General features: G+C 22.6%; 5 protein-coding genes across 5 annotated transcripts; 2 read left to right on the forward strand and 3 right to left on the reverse strand.

The window, feature by feature from the left end:
• Nucleotides 1-666: 666 nt before the first annotated feature.
• PBANKA_0205200 (conserved Plasmodium protein, unknown function) lies at nucleotides 667-6,321 on the reverse strand (the record flags this gene model as incomplete). Its single annotated transcript, XM_034564619.1, has 1 exon — nucleotides 667-6,321. The coding sequence occupies one exon, from the start codon at nucleotides 6,319-6,321 to the stop codon at nucleotides 667-669; it is 5,655 nt and encodes a 1,884-aa protein (XP_034419778.1).
• Nucleotides 6,322-9,109: 2,788 nt separating this feature from the next.
• PBANKA_0205300 (conserved protein, unknown function) lies at nucleotides 9,110-11,098 on the reverse strand (the record flags this gene model as incomplete). The annotated part of the gene is made up of 1 exon (XM_034564630.1): nucleotides 9,110-11,098. The coding sequence occupies one exon, from the start codon at nucleotides 11,096-11,098 to the stop codon at nucleotides 9,110-9,112; it is 1,989 nt and encodes a 662-aa protein (XP_034419779.1).
• Nucleotides 11,099-12,178: 1,080 nt separating this feature from the next.
• Nucleotides 12,179-13,226, forward strand: PBANKA_0205400 (proteasome subunit beta type-3, putative; the record flags this gene model as incomplete). Its single annotated transcript, XM_034564641.1, has 4 exons — nucleotides 12,179-12,181; nucleotides 12,320-12,829; nucleotides 12,937-13,031; nucleotides 13,178-13,226. The coding sequence occupies 4 exons, from the start codon at nucleotides 12,179-12,181 to the stop codon at nucleotides 13,224-13,226; spliced, it is 657 nt and encodes a 218-aa protein (XP_034419780.1).
• A 739-nt stretch (nucleotides 13,227-13,965) lies between these two features.
• PBANKA_0205500 (conserved Plasmodium protein, unknown function) lies at nucleotides 13,966-14,745 on the forward strand (the record flags this gene model as incomplete). Its single annotated transcript, XM_034564652.1, has 1 exon — nucleotides 13,966-14,745. One exon carries the CDS (start codon nucleotides 13,966-13,968, stop codon nucleotides 14,743-14,745), a length of 780 nt encoding a protein of 259 aa, XP_034419781.1.
• Nucleotides 14,746-14,754: 9 nt separating this feature from the next.
• Nucleotides 14,755-17,907, reverse strand: PBANKA_0205600 (double-strand break repair protein MRE11, putative; the record flags this gene model as incomplete). The annotated part of the gene is made up of 1 exon (XM_034564663.1): nucleotides 14,755-17,907. The coding sequence occupies one exon, from the start codon at nucleotides 17,905-17,907 to the stop codon at nucleotides 14,755-14,757; it is 3,153 nt and encodes a 1,050-aa protein (XP_034419782.1).
• Nucleotides 17,908-18,205: the final 298 nt, after the last annotated feature.

Consider the following 18,205-nt stretch of genomic DNA (forward strand, 5'->3'; position numbering starts at 1 on the left):
TTGAAAATATAAAACAATAACCTACAATATTTTTACATTATGATATTATAGATCCCCTACCATTACATCATATTTGTTTTATTCTTTTTATCAGTTAATTTTATCTTTATATTAGTTTTGTGGCATATTTACCCATTTTTTTTTTTATCTCTTTGCAATATTTTAACTGCAAAATTTTAGCGTTACTTATTTATTATTAAGTTACGTTATTTCGTGGTATCTTCGCCGTTCTTTTTTTTATCTATACAAAAATATACACTATAAAACGCGGGTTAAATCGCACTAAAATAAACGAAAAAACACAAACAAAAATGTAAAATAATTCATATAAATATGTTACATATGAACTACATTCAAAAAATACGCACAATTATATAAATTCACACCATGATTATATCCATTTTCACACACACATACACAATTACACACAGTTCTCTCAAATTTATGCATGTTAATGCAAATCTAGAAAATTTTTCATAAATGACCTGAATTTGTCATAATATTTTTTGTTTTTTTAAATAAAAGCTAGCTAGATAGCCAACGTAACAATATCGTTATGCAGCTAATTATTTGCACACATATCATATTTTCTCTATTGTTATATGACTCTTTCTATTTAAGCATTATCGTGTATTAGCTTTTATTACTTCCTAAAAATTAATCGATTTATTTTTGCATTTTATTTTCTAAGTTATTTTGAAAATTTAATATATTCATAAGATTGTGCTCTGCACTTTCCTTTCGAATATCCCGAGGCAAAAAATTAAATTGGCTATTAATTTCTTCCAAATATTTTAAATTCATATCATTTCTTATATTTTTGTTCTGCATATTATATAAATGTTTTTCATTGTTTAACTGTTTTTTAAAACTGTTATTATCTCGTGGTTCATTATCATATTCATTAAGTGTATTACATGCTTGCAAATTATTATTATTGTCTCCTTTTTGGTTTACATTATATGAACTTTTGCTATTTCGGTTTATGTTAATTAGTGACAATAAATTAGAGTCACATGCAATTCCTTCATTTTTATTATTCGCATTGTTATTATGGTCATCATTATACAAATTCAGTTTTTTGAAAAAAGTTTCCGCATTTATCATTATATTATTAGTAGCATTATTAGTGCTATAATCCGCCAAAATGCCATCATTATTATTGTTAATTTTTAAATTAGGAAAATTATTATTGTTAAGCATTAATAACTTATTAACGGCTTTTATATCAGAATCTTCGATGTGATTCATATTTCTTTCTTTATTCATAGAATTATAATTGCTTAATTCTTTTGCTAATTTGCTATTTATATCAGTTGGATAATTAGTATTACTATTTTTTGTATTCATAATATTTACATCGCTATTACCTCCAATGTTACAGTTATTACCATTTAGTATTGCGGCATTCATCACAGCATTGCCTATCATACCATTTCCTTTCATAAGAGTATTATTTGCAGTATTAATAAAATTTACCAAATCTATATTATTACCTCCTCCATTATTATTCATATTTGATATAAATTTCTTCTTATTCATGATACTACTATTTTTCAAATTGTTATAATTCAGAGCCATGTTTTCATTTAAACTATTCAAATGATTGTTATTTTCATCATTAATGTTATCATTCGAATTTTTTTTAGATTTTGAATTTCCAATACAACCCCCAATACTGTTATTAATATTATCACTAATAATTGTATCCATAATATTTGATGAATCTTTTTTTTTTTGAGATTTCATTTGTGAGTTGCCAAAATTATTATTATTCATTTCATTTAAGCTGATGTTATTATTACCAATCATGCTGGTACTTCCTCTGCTGGTATTCATTATTCCGATGTTTGATTTGATTGAATTATTTAAACCTCCATTTCCCATAGGATGATTATTAGTATTACTACTAATTTTATTTCCATGTCCTTGATCGTAAAATAACTGATTTATATGAATATTATTTTTATTATTTATAGTCCCAGTTTTATTCAAAACATTGCTACTACTGTTATTTACATCATTTATATGAAAATCTTGATGTTGAGGAGGATTTAATACATTCTTTTGACTGTTATTTATTAAATCTTTGGTTGATAAATGGGAAGAAATTTTATTTTTTGAGAATGCCATATCCCAATAGCTTTTAAAATCTTCATACAACATATTTTCATCCATTTTTATATCCATATCATTAAAGTTTACATTATTTATATTCATATTATTCAAATTCATATAATCCATGTTTTCTAAATTTACTATACTCCTCAAACTGCTTAAATCCTTTGTTCTATTCATTCCCATATCACCATTCGAATTATTTATGTCTGCTAACATCATATCGAGTCGTTCATAACATTTTAATATTTTATTATACAATTCCGTTGGAATATATTTACACATTGCTTGATTTAATATCAACTCTTCTAATAATAAACATGTATTTAATACATCAACTCGATAAGTATCAAGCATACTTTTTAGACTAACAAATCGTTGATGCTCTTCCTTATTAATCATAACAACTTGCCCACCATTATTATTACTATTATTATCACCTTCTAATTTACCAAACTTTTGATTAAAATGAGATATGCCATTCTCATTTGGCAACATCCCACTACTGTTATTTCTTTTATTTTCCAAATATAAAGACAAATTATCATTTAAATTTTTAGGTAATGTACCTAATAAATTATTTAACTCCATTTCACTATTATTTAACATATCAATACTCAACTTTCCATCTATATCATTTTTATGTATATTATATTTTTTATTATTTACATTATTCATATTCATAATTAAGCTACTATTGTTTCTACTATCCTGACCATGACTTGGACTATTACTTTTATTTCGTTTGTTTTCATTACCTAATTTACCAGAAGTCATCATTTCAATTTTATTCATTTTGTTTGCATTATTTGCGACATTATTGCTACTCTTATTGTTTACCCCCTTCTTACCTTCCCGTATGTTGTGGACCGAGATGGACGAATTATCCATACCGATACCACTCTTTAAATGGGAAAGTAAAGATACACTGCTATTAGAAATATCCAATGTGTCGCTATTTTCATTACTTCGCATGTTCATCGAAGATTGATGATCTCTATATTTATTATCCTTGTTTATACTTTCTCCAATATCTAAATTTGAATTTAAAGAAGTATTATTCACAATAGATGTGTTAATACCACTTTCGTTACCCAATACTGTTGTTGGATTGTTTCGTTTTTCTTTTCCTGAACCTTTGGTATTTTTCTTACCCCCGTTAAAAGCATTTACCAGTAAATTATAAATGCTAAGCTTATTCCCCTTCACATTTGATGCATTATCCCTATTTTCTAAACTATTATTATTATTATTATTATTTTTTATGTTATTTGCAGTTTCATCACTTTTATTATTACCAACTTTCCCATCTCCATGAGTATCACTTTTTAACATGACATTGTTGATGCCCAAATCTCTTTTTTCTATAAGATCTAAGTTGTTCATATTCATAATTTGGAAATTTCCATTTTTATATTCATCCAAAGCATACATATTTTTCGAGTTGGGGTCATTCATTTTATCGCTAACATTTCCATGGGGAAAATTATTTTTATTATTATTTGCATCTTTACCAGCTCGTGGCATATTAGCCATTCCAGAATTTGCATTTCCTTTTGGAAATGATTTATCTGGATTTATGTCAAGCATATCATAATTATTTCCATTACTGTTTCCTAACCCATCAAAGGCATTATTATTTTCAGATGAAAATAACTGTTCATCGTGCTTGTCCCCATTTTTATTTCCACTTTTTGTATTGCCTTTTGTGCTTTTGTTATTTTTTGTCTTTTCATCTCTTTTCACTTCATTTTCCTTCGAATTTTGCAAATACTTTGCATATTTTTCTCGTATAAATTGCTGGAAAAAGGCCTTGTTAAAATCAAACTTAAGATTTTTATCAGCAGATTTCTCATTTATTAACAAATCAACTATATAACTATGCTCATCTTGGATGTATTTATTTATCTGGTTAACAGTTATACAAAGGGGTAATATAAGATTTATATTTTGGCCATATAAATATTCAAAAAATGAATAGATATTCGAAGAAGATGTTAAATATAACACTTCTGTAAAAATCGTTTTTTTACTTTTTTTAACATCCGCTTTATTTATCTCTTTTTTACTATTTTTTATAATTATTTCTTTATTACTTATTTTATAAATATATGTAGACCATAATATGGAAAATTGAATCATCTGAAGTGTTTCGTGAGATATATCATAATGTTCATTTGCTAGTCGAATTTGATCATCTGTTAAAAATGATGAATTTAAAAATAAATTTTTTTTATCTTTAAAATCTTTTGGAACACTTAAAAATTCTAACACACCTATTTCTGATAACTTATCCCAAATATTTAATTTTAAATTTATCATTTTTTGTCTAATAATTTCACTTTTTTCACATATTAACTTTAGCTCATTAGCAACATAACTACACATTAGGCAAATAAAATTATCATTTGCCTTACCATTGTTAATGTTAGTATTTATGCTGCCATTAAATCCCGAACTTTCATTTTCAAAGTCTTTAGTACTATTACCCTTCTTCTTATTGTTATTATTATTGCATCCTTTCAATAATTTATTATTATACAAATATAGTAACCCTGGAAAGCTAAACGGCAAAAACGATTTATCTTTCCATAGTTCTTTCATTTCTAACACGGCGCTACAATCAAGAATAATATATAGTGGTAAATTACTGACATTTTGCGTTAAATCTCCTCGATTTTTTCCGTTATTATATAAACCTGATTCAATATTATTCAATGTTTTTGTTAAATTCGAGGTCGAATTATTATCATTTGGTTTATTTGTAACACCATTTTTATTATTATGACTACTAAAATTATTAACACCAAGTTTGTTGTTATCTATTCTGTTTTTTTCAACTGGCTTCGAAGTTACATCACTTATATCATTTATATCACTTTTGTTATCATCACTGATTTCGGTATTGCTTTTTCCTTTTTTTTTCTTTTTTTTTCGCTTTTTATTTTTTATTTTATTATTCATATTTTCATCACTTTTATCATTTTCCACATTTTTACTATTTTCGGTTTTTCCATAAAAAACCTCATTATTATTACGTAACATTTTTTTATTATCATCTTTGACATTTTTAGTTTTTGAAAATTTATTATGACTATTCACATTTTTATAACTTTTATTATTAACACCTTCGGTATCCTCCTCTTCGTCATCATCATCATCTTCTTCATCCTCATCATCATCGTCGTCCTCCTCACCATCTTCATATTCCTCATACTCCTCATCTTCATCTTCCTCTTCTTGTATATTATGATTTCTTCCTCGTTTATTAATTTTATTAGAATTCACTAAACAATTAATACCATCTTTACTACTGTGATTTATATTATTATCATTATTATTTATATCCATATTTATAAATGTGTCTGTGTCCAATCGTTTTCTTTCAGAATGTAAATCATCTATTTTATCATTATCAATAGATTCAGAAACTGGATATTCTTTTTTGTCATCTTTTACTATTTTTCCATTTACTATATTTTCTTTTTGATGTATAAACATATATACGTGCATTATTGGAGGATTCCATGTTGTTGAATTTAAACATTTGTATGGGCAACATCTTTTATCACTTTTTAAAGCGGAGCAAATAACTAAATTACTTTTATATCCTCGTTTTTTTTTTGCAAAATCTTCAACGTCTTTTAATATTTCCTTAGGATTCCGTATACAATTATATTCTAATCGTATCCATACAGGAATCTGTTGAGCATGTTTATAAGAAGTTTGGAATTTATCATATCTTGGATATACATAATTAATGTCTTTTTTCGCTTGAACAAAACTTAATAACAATTCTTTGCAAGCGTTATCTTGAATAAAGTTATGAGATAAATGTAACTCTTCCATAGGAATTTTTTGAGAATATATGATTTGTTTAATTAAAGATGCTCCTTCATCTTTTATATTATTTTTATATAATTTTAATATATTTATACCAATATGATCAGTATAAGTTAATATATATTTTATTAATATTTTTAAACCTGCACATGTTATATGATTTTCACTCAAATCTAAATTTAAACAATAATAATTTGGATATATTGCTTTTACATTTTTTTTTAAAATCTTTACTAATTCTAATATATGATTATCGTGTAGCGATTTATTATTTAATGATATATCTAAATGTCGATACAGTCTTTTACCTTTGCTATTTTTAAAGGTAAGTTTTTTGTTTTCTCGAATATACGACTCCATTATTTCGCCTACACATATGCATGCGCATATATATAAGCCATGTGCTCTATTACTCCTCGCTTTGCCCCTTAATACTGATTATGCTATACTGTTTCAAGCTATATTTATTATTTATCGTACTTTTTGTGTTAATTTTTTTATAAACTATAGCCTATCGCATAAGTAAAACAAATATTTATATTATTCACAGTAATATAATTCAAACACATAAGCATAATATATTTATGCATACCTAGTTTTATAAGTCTTTTATTATTTCTTCTGATATATTTTCTCTTATTTAGTATGTATATTTTTTCTTCAAAAATGTTATTTCGTTCCTATATGTAAATATTTTTTTATTATGTTTGAAATATAATCGATATATGCATAATATATAACGTGAATATGTAATATATTTTTTTCTTCGCTTCTTTTTTCCCTTTCAAAAAATGCCCTGAAAGAATGCATTTATTTTTAATAACAATAATAGCATGATTGTTATATATAATATATTTAGTTACACATATTTTTTATTTTTTTATAATGTATTTATCTTTCATATATAACACATGACAAATTTTGCTTTGGATAAGAAAATAAAAAAAAAATGATAAAAAAAAGCAAAAGTAATAAGAGTAAATTTATATATCTTAAAAATATATATATAATAAATAATTAAATTGAAAAAATTAACTAATTTTCTTATTATACAAATAAGAAGGTAAATAAATATGCGCTTACGTAAATATATATAAAGTAAGGCATATGTGTATGTATTAATATTATACGCATATACGTTCGCATACATATATAGGGATATCTATATGTACGTTCATACGCTTATAATATATATATAATACATAAGAATGTATAAGATTTAGTTAATAGATAAAAGTTGATAAAACGAATTAATTATTAAAAAAGTATATAGCATAAATTTATAGAAATTATAAAAAGCATTCTTTTATTAACAATAAAACATGAAATCAGAATGACGTTTAAATATTCTATAATCCATAAAAATATTTACATATATAATTTTATTTCTACGAAAAGCTTCATGCTTTTAAAAGTAGCAAAAATCATCGCTTAAAAATGTATATATTACATGAATGTATTAGCATATGTTACATGGATATATATATATATATAAGTCATAAGAAAATATGTATTATAAGCACAACATGTAAATTCATAATACATGTACCAATTTACAAATTATACGCATAAATGTGATATATATATATTATATATATACAAACATATTAATATATCCAATAAGGTACATAAATATATATCATATAACATGACATATCTTATGTACATCGCTTTTATTTTTAAAATCAATATTAAAATCGTATTTTGTTGTTTTTATTATATATTATATTATTTTTTGCAAAATATTTTGAAGAAAAATATATATAATAATGATATTTTTGTTTTATTCCACTTTGAAATATGCTTGTTTTTTTTTTTTTCATTATAATAAAATTAACAAATTTTCCTTTTGTTTTTTACAAATATAAATACACGCAAAAAATTGTAAAAATATTTGAAAATTACATTTTTTTTATTTTATATATAAATATGTATATATACTTGGGATTTATGTAATATAAGCGTTTCGCTAAAAATATGTCAAATCAAATTATATATACATGAATAAAGTTACGTCATAATTATACATTTCTTCATAAAACGTGCAATTATTTCGCAAAAGGTTACACTCGTATTATAACAATTGATTTCATTCAAATGTGCGTGTTTTATAATATTTATAAAATGAATAAATGTATGCATTTAATTTTTTATTCATTCCTCTTATCGCAAACATTATGGGTGTATGCTTTTTATCAGATTTGTAATATTCAATACTATTTACAAAAAATGGAATTATAATTAAAAAAAAAAAATTACATGAGCATGTAATGTATTGTGCATTTTGTACACAGATTATTATGACATAAAAAAAAAAAAATAAAATAAAAATAAAAAAATATGTATTATAGCTAGATTATTATACACAAATGTATTAACATACATAAATATTTGAAAAGTTTAGGTGGATGTATCCAAAAAGTCTTTTCAAAAATTGCTTCCCTTAATATATAGAATGGGAATAAAAATAAATTAACCAAATAATAATAAAGTAGTAATAGTAAGCTAATCATAGTAGTAATAATAGGGCGTGCTTAGTCAAAGTTGTTAATTCCCTTTGTTAAGCATGCTCTCATTTTTATATTGATTTTTTTTTATTTCTTATCATCCATTTTGGCTAACTTTTATTATATTGAAAAACAATTCTTTTTATCGCATCAAACTGCCATTTGGTACTTAAATAAGAACGTGACCAAAACAAAAAAAATACAAGTTTCATACTATATAATAATTGCTTTGTATATATTTGTATTTCGAAAAATATGGATTTTATTTTAGCATGCCCTTATGCTTATTTCATTTACAAATTGAAATTTTATAAGCGACGTAATACTTTCATTTTATGAATGAGAGAATAAAAAAAGAAGATTGTATGAAAAAAAAAAAATTATTTCCTTATAAAGGTAAAAATACTAGATAACAAATGTACAAAGGGGTTTCTTATAAAAAAATTTTAGAATAAAACAAAAATAAATCGTATTTTTCGAGAATACAAGGGTATCTTAAGATGGATTTGTTAAGGGAAACGCAAAAAAAAAATAAAAATAGGTATATATAATGTATATTGTGGCTATCCATGTAGGCAAAATGCTGAATAAGTATTAGGTCACTTTTTTCAGACAAATGCCTTTTCTTTTTATGGATATAACTAGTTTATAAAATGAAGAATACCTTTCCATTCTTCTGGTAACATATCTAATACATATAGATACTTTCCTTGATTTTTTTTCTTTAAAAGCAAAACAATTTTTGTCATTTCATCTTTTCCTAAATCTTTTTTATTATCATTAATGAAACCAATACACTTTTGTAATATATCATTTTTTTTCAAAAGTTGTAGCTCATTAATCATATTATTAGTCCCAGTTTTATTTTTATCGCCAAGATCTCGATTTGCATTTACTTTTGATCGATGGTCATTACTATGAGTTTTTTTTTTTATGCCCTGTTCATAATTTTTTCCACCAGGGAAATCATAAAATGGCAATAAGTCAAGATAAACTACTGAGTAAAAGTAACATAAAAATTCGTTAATACTCATGTTTGGTACATTATTAATTAGATTGTTTGCTATTTTGTGTAATACTTCTTTTTCGGATGAAATAGAATGGCATAATCTTGAAAGGCCTTTGGCATTAAAATTAAAAATGTTTTGTTGAATTATCGGTTTTAAGTTGTCTATATGCCTATTTAAAATTTTAAATTTAAACAAACACCAAACTAATAATGCTAAATATTTATGATGAATATTATTTATATAATGGTAATTATTTATGTCTTTTTCAATTAACTGAATAAATTCTTCATCATATATACATAATTTTGACAAACTATATAAATTTGTTATTTTATGTAAAGTAGTTAAATTATCATATTTTTTTATCATTTCTTTTATAATAATAAAATACATAACATTTTCTTTAAAAAAATATGCATTGTTTTGTGTTAATGTATGAGTTTGAGACTCATTAAATATTGTGGAGGATTTTCCATCGTCATTTTGAGTTTCTATTGTTCCTGAATTATTTCGAGCTAATTCTTTTGGAATATAATATTTCGAATAATCATTTTTGAACGAATAATTTGATATAACTGTTAACATATCAGTTAGCTCAATGGCTGATAACAAATGTAATTGATTATCAATTCGATCAATTATTTGATTCATAAATTGAATAATAAAATCTTTATGTGATATATTTTTTTGATTTAGAGGTAATTCTTTTCTATATTTTGATTGTTTTATATATTTTAATAAATTTGTTAAAACTATTTTTGTATTGGTTGTGGTATTTTCTTGAGCATATAAATCAATTAAAATTTTTGTAAAAACTCTAGAAATGCCAATATAATTATATAAGTTAAATTTATCTGATATTTTATTAATATAATTTATAATTAATCTATATATATATATATTATTAATTTTATTTAATATATATAGTGGCTCCATTACTAGTACTATATTATTTACACTAAAACAATCTAAACGGTATTTTAAGTATTCTAACAATTGATCTACTATTTCTTTTTTTTTATCAAAATAATATAAATAAGAATAAATGTGAAAAATATTTACAATTTGATCAGGGGTATAAGTTTTTATATGATAAATTATTTGTGATTCAACATGTGGTAAAAATACTTTATGAATGAATTCTTTTGTTATTTGTTTTTTTAAAATTATGTATTTTTCGTCTTTATTTGGAATTACATTATTGTTATTATCTTTTATTTTATCTATATCATTTGTTTTATTACTATTTTTATCATGTTTAATTGACTTATCTTGGGAATATAATGAATTGTTTTGTTCATTGTTAATATTTTGATTTTTATATTTATTCACTAAATTTTGAGGGAAAATACTTTCCTTCTTTTGTGGTTTTTCTACCCCCTCTTGATTTTTATTCGCCTCTTTTATCAAATTTTTATATTTTTCAATAACATGCCTACTATTAGGATCTATATCACTATATATATGTGTATCTGAAAAGTGTTTTATATTTTTGTTAAATATAGGATTTACATTATTATTATAGTTTTTTTGTGTGTTTGAATATATACTAAATTTTCTTTTCAGCACATTTTTTTTCCATTTAACTATACGCATACAACGCCAAGAAAACTTTTCCATGTTTTTCAAACTTATTAAATATTGAATCCTATTTGGTGAGTTACATTTATTTAATATATTATATGCTGTATAATAAATACAAAGAAATATATCAACTACCCTTTCTTTTACTATATTATTTTATATATACAGGGATATATACTCATTTTCCAAACATTAGCCATTATTCATTATGATAGCATATTGGGAAAATAACCCAACAATATAATAGAAATTAAATAATAATAATAAAACTCTATATTATTATTCTTTCTTAAAAAAAAAAAACTAAAAAAACAAATTATATATGAATAGCATGGAGACGTAGCAATATGCGTACATATATATATATATATAATATATGTGTAACCTACAAACTCAATTTTTTTTTTAAACTTGAAATAAGAGAAAAAAAAAATTAAAACAAAAAACAATGAAAAAATTGTATAAAAATATAACTATACAACTAAAAATTAAGAATTTGGATGAAATATTTTTTGAATTTTTTAAAGGCGTTATTATTTGTATACGTAGTATGTATAACGTGCTATAAATATAGGGGTATTTATAAAAGGGGGGAAGAATAAAATATTTAAGAATATATAGCTTTGTTATATTTTTTTATATTTATCACTATTATATATACATGTATGTAATTATATTAATATTTTTTGCATATTCTTTTACCACTTGAATGTAAATCATATTAAATATAATTTTCACAAAAAATCAAAAAAAGTTTATGTGTAAATTAAGTTATACAATATGAAGCTATAAGTTATTAATATTTTCTAATTTATTTTATCCACTATTATTTATTCAATTCTTTTATTTATTATTTTGTTTTTTTTATTCCGTGTGTTACAAGGGGAAATTTTATAAGAATGCTTTTTTATTTATCATTTTTTTATAGTAAATAAACAAACCAATGAAAATCATTATATCAAGCTGAAAAAAAAAAGTATATTTTTTCTCATAATATATTATAAATATATCCTTCAATATATAATACCATATACAAATCTACGCTTCCTATTTTTGATTAAGTTGTTATTATTGTTATTTTTTTCTACACAATATAATTTACAAAATAATATAAAAATGGTAAAAATTAGAAGATATATATTATAACCTAATTTTATTTACTGTCCTAATGTAGTAAATATATATTTTTTTGAATAATTCACATGTATAGATATATTTTATATATTAATTTTCTTTTGTTATTTTTTCTAAATTTAGGGATCTATATTTAATTATAATGGTGGTTGCGTTCTAGGAATGACTGGATCACAATGTGTTGCAATTGCATGTGATCTTCGCCTTGGGTCAAATAGTTTTACAACAGTTAGTACGAACTTTACAAAAATTTTTAAAATAAATGATCATATATATGTAGGATTATCAGGTTTAGCAACAGATATACAATCATTATATGAGTTGTTAAGATATCGAGTTAATTTATATCAAATACGCCAAGAAACAGATATGAATATAGATTGTTTTTCTAATATGTTATCAAACATTTTATATTCAAATAGATTTTCACCATATTTTGTAAATCCAATTGTGGTTGGATTTAAAGTAAATACACATATAGATGAAAACGGAAATAAAACAAATGTATATGAACCTTATTTAAATGCATATGATTTAATTGGTGCCAAATGTGAAACTAGCGATTTTGTTGTTAATGGTGTATCCAACGAGCAATTATATGGAATGTGCGAATCGATGTACATAAAGGACCAAGTAATATATCTTAAGCTTTATTTTGTTTGCCAAGATTTTCATACTCTATTTATCATTATTTTACTATTTTATTCTATAATACATACATACCTTTTTAACATCTTTAGGATGAAAATGGACTATTTGAAACGGTTTCCCAGTGCTTACTAAGTGCACTAGATCGTGATTGTTTATCTGGATGGGGTGCTGAAGTTTATGTATTGTAAGTTAACTATTATGAACTTGAAATATTTTTCATATTTGTATATACTTACGAAGTTATTAAAGTTTATTTCTTTTTATTCCCCATAAAAAGTGTAGACACATATATACACACCGGATTTTATATATTATACTTTTTTTTTACAGAACTCCAGATAAAATAATAAAAAAAAAACTTAAAGCAAGAATGGATTAAATTTCAAATATTTTATCAAAATTATATATAAATCTTTTTTTGTAATTGAACTTTTATTTTTTCATACCCTCATAAAAGCAATATATCATTACATATACATAAATACATGGAAACATATTATATGGTGTAGTTGTAAAATATAAACTTTATTTATAGTGTGTTTATATATTATATTTTGTGGATAAAATATGAAACAACGAAACTTGCGCTATATACAACCATTGTAACTTCATATTTTTAAAGACGTTTATATTTAACTACATATAACTATACATCATATAAAACACATTTCCTTTATCTTTTTAATAATACGCTGATTATATTTATGAATGGCTAAACTTTTGATGCGAACAAAAGAGGAAAAAAAAGAGAAAAAAAAGAGGAAAAAAAAATTCACGTAACTTGATTAAAAATTAAACTTATAATTTATTAAAAAAATGCAGAATTTAAAGTTAGTTTCTTTTTGCCTTTATTTTTTTAATTGAATAAGTCGGGATTCAAAGTATATAATTTGTTTTCATTTTACATCATATGTAGGGTTTTTCGAAATGAAAAAAATAACTGTAAATTTTTTTCCATTTTTTTATTTTATTTTTTTCCATTTTCTATTTTTCCATTTTTTTATTTTATTTTTTTCCATTTTCTATTTTTCTATTCTTTTAATTTATTTTTTTCCATTTTCTATTTTTCTATTCTTTTAATTTATTTTTTTCCATTTTTGCCTTTGGCCGCCTTTGCTATGCGCATTTTTTTTATTTTCCATATTTTTTTGTTTTTTTTTTCCACAAAAAATATAACTTGTATAGTGAATAAAAAACTAACAAAAGAAAAACAATTTTTTATTAACAATGGTTGTTATAGGAAAATAAAATCTGTTCATTTAAAGTTGAAGAAATTTAGGAGTAATGAAGAAAAGGGTAGCGTGGGTGGGGGGTTGAGGGATATTGCCAATTATCATTTTAAAAGGAACATATATAATAGTTGGAATAATAACTTTCCTAAAAATATTATTTATAAACAGATTTATGAAAAGACTTATCCATTTAAAAAATACTGTATTGGAGATGAATATTATGGAAGAATATTAAATGTAAATTCCAAAAAAATAAAAGTTGATATTTTATGTGATAGAAAAGCTTGTTTAAATACATCTGAATATTTCAGTTCATTAAAATTATGCAAATATATAAATTCAATAATAAATATACATGATATAATAAAAATAAAAATAAAATTTATACAAAAAATTTATAAGAAAATATTTGTACAAATAAGAAAATATTCAGTATCAGAAATATTATCTTCTTTTCAAAATGATAAAAATTTAATAAATTCAAAAATTTTTTACATTTATCATAATTATGCTTTAGTTTATATTGCTCCTAAAATACATGCAAAGTTAATTATTCACAAACAAAATAAATTAGATAAATACAAACTTGGAGATACTATTCCCGTCAAAGTTGATTCTTTTAATTCAGAAAAAAATGAGCTATATGTATTAGATCCAAACAGCTAGTCTATATATTCATTTATTCATTTCTGAAATTGTCGAATTTATAGATTTTCCAACAGTTTCTATATAATCAGTAGTGATATGATCAACTGGGATATCCTTCAATTCATTCATTATCTTTTTAATTTTTTCTTCAGACATTTTTTCTGCCATAATTTCTAAAGAATTATAATTTGAATTAACATTTCCATCAGAACCAAATGATGGATTTGTATTTATTATTACATTTTGTATTGTATCCATTATTATTTTTTGATTTAAAATTAATAAATCATTTTTAATATCACAATAATCAAACAATATATCAAATACTTTATTATATTCATTAATATATTCCATGTTCATGTTTTCTTTATCTTCTGCATCTATTTTTTTACCATTTGAATCTGTTTTGTCACTTTGTAAATCTTTTAATTTAGTTTTTTTTTTATAAAAAGATAGGAATTCTGATGCATTTGTTATTTTATCAATAAATTCGGAACCAAATAATTGAGTATTTATTATATTTATTTCATTATATTCTATCTTTATTTTTATAAGAGGCTTATTATAAACATTTTTTTTTATTTTTAGCAAATTAAATGTATCATATTTTTCTGAAAAAAAAGCTAAATGAATAAAACTACTAGTATAAAAATCGTCATTTTGTAATTTTGAAAAAAAATCATTTACACATTTATCAGTTATGCTAGAAATAATATTACCTTCCTCTAAATCTGTGATTCCACAATTAATTCTATCATTTTTTTCTTTTTCAAATAAAGATGGAAAAAAAATTTTTTTAAAAAGATAATAATTTTTAATTTGATTTAAGAGTTGTTTTCGAATTTTGTCTAATATTGAATTTGTTTGATCATGCAGAAATTGTTTAAGAACATATTCATCATTAAAATTTAAATCATAATTTGATAATTTTATTTCTTTTAATTCAAATGGCCTAACTGTTTCTAAGTTTATTTTCAAAAATCGAAATCTTTCATTTTTAATTTCTAACAAACCTATATACTTATCACCATATTCATTAACACATAAAGAAGTTCGAACTGATGACCCTAATTGTAAATTATAAAAAGTGTGAAATAAACTTTCTTCTAATTGAGGTTTTGAATTATGCTCGTGACCCCATATAACTAGATCTATAAAACTAGGAATAAATGATTCTTTTATAAAATTTTTAGAATTATTAGAATTTGTATTTCTCATATATCTATTTTGATGTAAAACTAATATATTTATTCGATTTTTATAATCCTCTGGTATTATAAATTTTATATTTTTATTTTCAAAATAATTATATAACCTTTCATCTTTTATCCATCCAATTGCATATATAGATATATGTGTTCCTTTTTTATTAAGTAGTATTGGCTTTATTACTAATTTTTCCATATTATTTTTACCAATATAATTTATTAAGTTTGAAATATTTAAGATATCTAAAGGACATATATAATCATAACTATATGGGTAATCATGATTTCCATGTATTGTATAAAATGGGATTGATTTTTCAAACTTTTCATTTACTGGAAGAATTTTCATTTCTGTGTTATATTCTTCTTTATCTGATTTATTTATTATTTCATTATCCATTTTATATTGTACATTTTTTCGAATTTCATCATAATTTCCATCCAAACTTGATTGGAATCCTTCTATTTCTTTCATTTCGTTTATCTCATTTTTCCTGCATCTTTTTGGCTTGTCTTTTTCCCCAGTTTCAAAAAATGTATTAGGAATATTTTCATTTCCATCATAAAAATCGTAACGATAATTTGTTACTTCGTTAAGAAAAGTTGTATATTCAGATGTATGCATCTGTGAATCTGAAGATACAGAAATATCTGACTTTTGTTGATATAAAGAAAATTGGTTTATATTAAAACAGTTGTTTTCATCTTTTAATTTATTTTGATTTTTTTCATCATCTTTTTTATTATTTACATGGCAATATTTTCTTATTATAGACATAGTCTTAAAAAGTGTATATTCTGAAACTTTATTTTTGTGAAATAAATCACCACTATTTAAAATCATATCAACATTTAATTTTTTTGCAATAAATAAAATTTCTTCAAATGTGTTAAAAGTATCTTTTTTTTGTATTGGGTTATTTTCTTTATATCCTAAATGATTATCTGTACATAATAATATTTTTAATGTATTTGGGTCATTTGATCTTAATATTTGTTTTATATTTTCGATATTCATATTTTTAAGACTATTACTATTATATTCTATATTTTCATTCCTTTCATCTATTATATTATATTTTTTTTTATTTGTATTTTTATAAAATGAGCAATCTTTATTTAATTGCTTTTTTTGTATGGATTCACCATTTTCAAAATTTTCATCATTTTTTGCATAAAACATTAATTCATTATGAACATAACTATTTCCATTCTCTATACCTCCGTTCATATTATATATATTTATTTCATTATCATACATGTCTATATCATTTTTCTTTACCTCTTTACATTGTTGAAATTGCATACTGGATTGGTTCTTATTTTGCGCTGATTTATTTTCCAATTTAACTTTACATTCACTAGTACTTTTGTATCTATTATTTGATTGGAAATAATCCATTATGGTTGTTTTTTGATTTGTTTTACCAAGCTTGATATTGTTACTTTTATTTTGGATATAATCATTATTTTTGTTTCCTTTTTTAATCTTATTATCAGATTGATATAGTTTATTTTCTGAATTTAAAATCGGGTAGTTATATTTATGATTATTTTTTTCACAAAAATGATCAGGATTTATATTATTTTGTGTTTTATTTGATGCATAATTAAAATTCATATCTTTTAAAAATATTTCATTAGTTGGTATATTTGCATTTATATTATGTTTATACGTTTTTGACGTTTCTTCATTTTCAATTAGTAAATTTCTAGTTTTATTAAAATTCTGATATAAATCTTTTATCGATATCCTTGTTGTTTGTTCATTCTCGTTAAAACTATTTTCTACATATCTAGTTTTATAAACATTTATTGTATTCCCTTTTAATATATTTGTAATTCGATTTCCTCTTATATTTGACACATTTTTATTTTTACAAATCTCATTTTCCATTTCTTTCTGATTTATTTCATTTTTATCCAAATCTGATAAGTAATTATCCATTCCATCTTTGTCTGCATCTTTCATTATATAACACAAAGCAATTTATAATATATACACACAATATGTTATGTCAATGCAGCTTACTATTATTGTGGATGTTCAATATGGTTATTCCAGTATATATACTAGAAAAGGGAAGAAAAAGGAAGAAAAAATAAAGCATAAATATAATAATTTAAAAAAAAAATATATATAGCGGCTAATAGATATAGAGTTATTTTACAATTTTTTTTCATAAAACAAATATTATTTTAAGAACATAAAATGCGAATTTAATAAAAAATCGGTATCATTACTATTATTATTAGTGTAGATAATAGCT

This window comes from Plasmodium berghei (genome assembly GCF_900002375.2).
Source record: "Plasmodium berghei ANKA genome assembly, chromosome: 2".
In the NCBI taxonomy this organism is placed as follows: Eukaryota; Apicomplexa; class Aconoidasida; order Haemosporida; family Plasmodiidae; genus Plasmodium; species Plasmodium berghei.